This window comes from Lytechinus pictus, chromosome 15, assembly GCF_037042905.1.
Source record: "Lytechinus pictus isolate F3 Inbred chromosome 15, Lp3.0, whole genome shotgun sequence".
Taxonomy (NCBI): domain Eukaryota; kingdom Metazoa; phylum Echinodermata; class Echinoidea; order Temnopleuroida; family Toxopneustidae; genus Lytechinus; species Lytechinus pictus.
The window spans coordinates 8,304,447-8,310,446 of record NC_087259.1 but is presented as its reverse complement, the minus strand read 5'-3'; the positions used below and the strand labels follow the sequence as shown (position 1 = coordinate 8,310,446).

The window sequence follows — 6,000 nt, the reverse complement described above, 5'->3', positions numbered from 1 at the left end:
GATGTATCTTACTCTTAGATTTAATAGACTGAGAATTTAGTGAGAAAGTTGAAAGGTACTTCTATATGGAATTATAATGAGGTCATATGTATTTTAAAAACAACTGCATAAAAGGAAAGTTGTTATAACCAATCTATTAAATTGAGCATTAGCGATTGAAAATGTAAAATCAACTGTGTGGCCATGCAGTATGAGAGTATTTTAAAAATTTTGGGTGAAACTTTTTTCTCTCTTCAAATTTTCCGTCGACGAATTTTTTTTTTTGGAGAAAACCTTTTTTTTTGCTTGTCAAATTTTGCTCGGGAATATGTCCCCCCCCCGCCTTTTGAAAACTTTGATAGAAGCATTTAGATAGTTATCCTGAACTTCTTGTACGATTATTTTAGATGTTTACATTACAAGGAAATGTTTTAAATGCGGTTTCTTCCCAAACGGAATCGTAGACCAGCCCATCCGTACGGTGACCTTAAAGGCGGAGTTCACCTTGAAGAAAATTTTGTTGTAAAAATAGCAGATAAATAATTAAAAAAATATTGAAGGTTTGAAGAAAATCCATTAAAGATTAAGAAGGTTATTCGAATTTTAAGTTCTAATAACGTCATAAACGTCATAAACGAGCAGCTGACCCATAATTATGTTATGTAATATAACATTTTTATAATGGTTCCTGATTATTTATTTGTATTCTCTTTTCATGATCGGGTGTAAAATGATTTGTCTATTGATATACAAAAGGTTAAGTAAAAACCAATTTTCAATTTTTCAATTTTCTGAGAAAATTAAATTTCATTCAGTTTTTTACCATTTGATATGTAGGAATGCTGCTCGCATATGACGTCACAAATCAAATAATTGAAATTCTAATAGCTATTCTATTCTTTGATGGATTTTTCTCAAACCTTCGGCAATATTTATTATTTTTTCTGCTATTTGTACAATATTCTTTTTGTCAGGGTGAAATTCCCCTTTTACAAGAGTTACTGGAATTATCCTTTGTCGCACTCTTTCTGTGAAAGCAACCAATATGTCGTCTGTTGCCCTTTTCCCTGAAAAAAAAGAAAGATAAGTTAAATTAATCTATCTCAAAATACTAGAATTATATAGAAGTATATCAAGAAAAACTAGTACTTGAGAATATAATACATGAATGTGTTCAATATTTGAAAGTTTTTTTTGCTCTCTCTCATTTAATTTCAGTCCAATCGAATACATGTAAAAAAATACGAGTCAATTGCAGCTTATAAAAGGGATTTAAATTAATGTCTAATTCTGCCGCTTTTACTGTTTGTGTTGTGAAATATGATCTGAATTCTCGGTATATAGAACGCTCTTTGGAAATAAAATTTGTAAAAACAATCATATATATATATATATATATAAATACATATATTATATATATATATATATTTAATTTCAATACGGTTAATACAATCCTCCAGGTAAGGGGACATTGTAAAGTGTAAAGTGCAAATGACACTAATTAGGAACACAAGGGTAGATCCAGGATTGTATAATGGGACGAGGGGGTAGAGGAAATAAATCAATTTTACATGGATTTTATTTCCAAAAACGAAGTCGGTGATTATTTCAAGAACAAAAAATCATTTTCTATTCTCAAAATATGAAATCTGAGGAGTATAATGGCGAGCTTTCACACCGCAATGTAGAACGAAGTCAAGCACACAATAAATGTATTGAAGATGCAATGAACAGCTGGGAGGTCTTTGTCGAAAATTGATGTGCCCGAACAGTAGATCGTCATATAAGTTTCGGAGCTGTCGTTTGTCCATGCAGAGTCCAGGAGGAAACTGCTAGTTTGAATCACCAATTTCGACAAAGACTTGTTGGTTGCTCCTTATAATGGAGAGCATTTGACAATATATTTTCTAATTTTTGAAAGCGTTCTGCGTAGCGATGCGAAAACTATCTATTTATGATGATGATGAATGTACAAACCTTCATTTCGACGAGTCCCCGCAGCTCAAGTACGAAGACCTGAAACTTTTCTAGAATTGTCTTGCTCGTCAAACTTGTATGAATCTTTAGTGCTGGCAGGAACAGAATAAACCAATGAAGAGGAAAATGTGATTATATTTTGTGTTATGATTGGAGAATCGTTAATTTGAACAGTTCAGGAACTGTGGCTCTTCCTCGGTCTACAATTTTGTCTAATTACCCTTTGGTCCAACCATGGACCTAATAGGTCCATGGTCCAACCATACCTGGTTTAGGGAGTATACTGTCATTTCGTCTCATGTCTTAATGTACACTTTGTCTGCTTCTTATTTCAACCCTGTATTGCACTTTCTTTCTAAGTGATGTTTTAGCGGTCTCGATTTTGGAAACTCCCTTTTGTTCAATCTACCCCAGAATCAGTTAGTCAAAGTTCAGAAACTTCAAAATGCTGCCGCTCGCATCGTTTCTCTATCCACCAGGCGCACTCACATTACTCCTATTTTAAGATCCTTACATTGGCTCCTTGTAAAACAACGTATTATGTTCAAGATTTTGTTGTTAATTTTCCACTGTGTCCATGGCTCTTCTCCCCAGTACCTCATTTCACTGATCAAAAGTTATACCCCTTCAAGATCCTTACGTTCCTCCTTTTCCACTCTCTCGTTACCCCCAAAGTTTCCAAAACCTGGGGGAAAGATCATTTGTTCACTCATCCTCCAAGTTATGGAATAGCCTCCCTGAAAATATCAAACAGTGCTTGACCTCTGACACTTTCAAACAATACCTTAAAACATTTCTCTTCAATTCTTCTTAATTTCTTTAGTAATTTCCTTAAAAGCGCCTTGAGCACTCTACATAGTGGATTTGGCGCGATATAAGTCTAATTATTATTATTATTATTATGTCATACCTTCACCTGTTGATTCCATTCGAGATGCGGTGTTTACAGTGTCTCCAAAGAGACAATACCTTGGCATCTTAACCCCTATCACGCCGGCTACGCAAGGACCTGATATTGATTTATTTGAGATATAAAAGATATACATTTCTTAATGTTGATAGTGATCATAATAAAAATATAATAATGATGGTGGTGACTTTTTACCTGATTGCTAAGAAAAGATTAATACTTGTAAGCAAGCAACCAGATGACTGACGGCTTAAGGTCCTATCCGAGGGACCTGGTAAATGAGGATTAACGCCTTACCAAGGGCACTTGTCCACCAAGTAGGAATCGAACCCAGGGCACCGGAATCCGAAACGCCGCTCAACCGACTGAGCTAATAATAATGATGGGTGTGGTGATTGTGATGATAAAATGATAATAATAATAATCATAATTAAGATTAGAACGATGACGGTGGAGGTAGTGATGGTGATGATCATGAAAATGATGAATGAATAGTGGCAATGTGCCCAAATGATAGCTTTGATATAAAAAAAAGAAGAAGAAGAAATAAAAACAAAAAAAAGAAAGAATGAAAAAATAGAAGGATGCAGAAGGGGAAAAGAAGAGAAGAAGAAGAAAAAAAAAGAAGTAAAAACAATAGAAAGAAAGAATGAAAAAATAGAAGGACGCAGAAGAGAAAAAGAAGAGAGGAAGTGAAAGAAGAAGAAGAAAAAAAGCTGATAGGGGAGGAGGATAAGAACCACCACAACAATTACAATAGCTGCCTTTATTAGGCATGTGATTATCGTACTAAATAATAGTTTCAAAAGCACACTCAAACAATTCAAATATTACTGAGCTTAGTGAATAAGGTTATCCAAAGACAAGCATGGCGTATGGTGCTCATTTTACGCAAATTTATCACAATTTTATACATTTTTTTTATATTTAGGTAATTTAACGACACGCCCCCAACTGCCTACCTGAATGTATACCAGCACGAAGTTTTAGCTGTTCCTCTGGACGATGCCTGATCTTGAACGATTTGACTGCTCCGAGCAGAGCTAGTGACATCTGCGCGATCTCACGAGCATGCGCAGTACCGTTTCTTATCGGTAGTCCCGATACAACCATGTAAGCATCACCAATGGTCTCAACCTGTATTGGATGATACAGTAACATCAAATGCTACAGTCAGACCCACGAAACCGCCCAAAGACCGATCAAATACTACAGTGTTATTTCCAATGGAATCGATCGATCGGTTTGGGGGGTTTTCTGTATTATGTACCAGAGGCCGCGGAAGCCGTGTACAAAAACCTAAAAATGACCATATAATTGTGATTTTTTGCATGGTCAGCCCTCCCAATTTTGGCTCAGCCCCCCCCCCCCAACTTGGAAAACCGTTCCGCGGCCCCTGTGTACTACCGCATGGAGACGACGAAGGCGTTCGAACTCGTGTCCCTTCGGTGACACGACTGCTCCTGCGACAAGGGCCCCGGGCTTGATATCGTCTAAGATGTAGTGTTAGGGTTAGGGTTACAATATAGTTTTATGTTAGGTTTAGGGTAGGGTATAGTGACGTGTTAAAGAGCAGAAAAATTGTCCCCGGAGCAAATGTAATGGATCCTCCTTAGACATATGGATGAAATTATTATGAGAAACCAAACGTGAGGTCTTTATGGAATGAATAAGGATATTATTTAGAACTACCGGTGATCGTTAAAACAGATTTGGCTCTTACAGAAATGGTACTATAATCCATCTAACAATAAAGAAAAAGGCAATGGTGAATGGGGAAAAATACTGATAAAAATTTATCTTCTGTTGGAGGAGAAAGAACATTTGTTTATATGAGGGCAGATCCAATCACTGTTATCATATTCTGGATGTATCTTGAGAGAAAAAGAGAAACGCCCTTTTCACGTAAATTAATGAAATTTTGTAGTGAAAGTTCGGGGTGCCATACCCCTCTCCCAGCCCCCCCCCCACATCTGTACACAAACGTTAGTACATTCATTCCAACCAATACACGGAACTACAGTGACAGTATCTAATAAAATAATTACCTTATATACGTCGAAATGAGCTATGATGCTGTCGAAACACGTGTATAAGTCGTTTAAGAGAGCAACAACCTAAGAGAGAAAAATGATTGTGAAGCTAGAATAAATATCTGAATATATCTGCAAAGGTGGATACAAATATTTTCCTGTAAAATAACCTTAATCTCAATATTCTGACAAGGCGAGACACGTTATTATTGATAAGTTGACTTATAAAAAGTTGCATGTCGACATGTTATCTTGCCAAGTCGACCTACAACAGTTATCAAGGCGAGTTGCGTTATAATTATAATTATCTTTCCACCCGACTCATAAAAATCTGCCTTCAAGGCGAGTTATGTTATCGTTATACATTACATATCTCGTTATGTCAACATCATAGGCCTATCATTTCTTATATTATTCATTAAAAGTCGACCTGAAAAGATAGCTTTCCATAGTTGTGGTTGATCGGATCAATCGCAAATCTTTGTAAGACGAGGCCCTGTTAACATGGATACAGTCGAAGCCGGCCACAAATTCTGATCTTGGCCTCGAGACCGAGTCAGGAAAGTTTTCTCCAACAGCCATGTGACACGGAAATCCCGGCTCGTCTACAACCCAGCCAGTTCAAATTCTAGAAATTCTATCATATTGTCTTACTCTGACCATAGGCGGCGGAAGCGGGGGGGGGGGGGGGGGGGGCGGGGAAGTCCTGTCCCCCTAAATTTGGGGTGAGGGGGGGGGGACGGTCCCCCTAAAATTTATGTTGATTACCTTTTCTCTTTTTTTGCTTGTCAAAAATTTATGTGGTTCCCCTTTATAATTTTGGTCGATAAACTTTTTTGTTGTTTTTTTGGTTGTCAATTTTTTTTACCTGTGTCCATCCCAAAATTTCAGGTGGACCCCCCCCCCTAAATTTTTTGGCTTCCGCCGCCAATGACTCTGACTGACAACAAAGAGAATGGACTCACCTCTAAAGGTGTACTCTGGGAGGACAAGGCAGTAAAACCTACGATGTCGCTGAAGAAAATGGTAACATTCTCATAAGACTCGGGGTCAACGGACTTTCCTTGCTTCAGCTGTTCTGCTACCGATCTAAGGTAGATA

At 37.1% G+C, this 6,000-nt stretch overlaps 1 protein-coding gene across 1 annotated transcript in view; it reads right to left on the bottom strand.

Annotated features, from left to right (window-relative positions):
• Positions 1 to 283: 283 nt before the first annotated feature.
• Positions 284 to 6,000, bottom strand: part of LOC129277219 (atrial natriuretic peptide receptor 1-like) — a 50,326-nt gene continuing 44,609 nt past the window's right edge. The window contains exons 17-22 of the mRNA XM_064110616.1: positions 5,865 to 5,988; positions 4,915 to 4,983; positions 3,829 to 4,003; positions 2,867 to 2,965; positions 1,957 to 2,048; positions 284 to 1,046 (exon numbers count right to left, since the gene is read on the bottom strand). Of these exons, the coding sequence (XP_063966686.1) occupies positions 987 to 1,046; positions 1,957 to 2,048; positions 2,867 to 2,965; positions 3,829 to 4,003; positions 4,915 to 4,983; positions 5,865 to 5,988 (619 nt within the window). The 3' untranslated portion in view covers positions 284 to 986. The remainder of the gene's footprint in view (positions 1,047 to 1,956; positions 2,049 to 2,866; positions 2,966 to 3,828; positions 4,004 to 4,914; positions 4,984 to 5,864; positions 5,989 to 6,000) is intronic.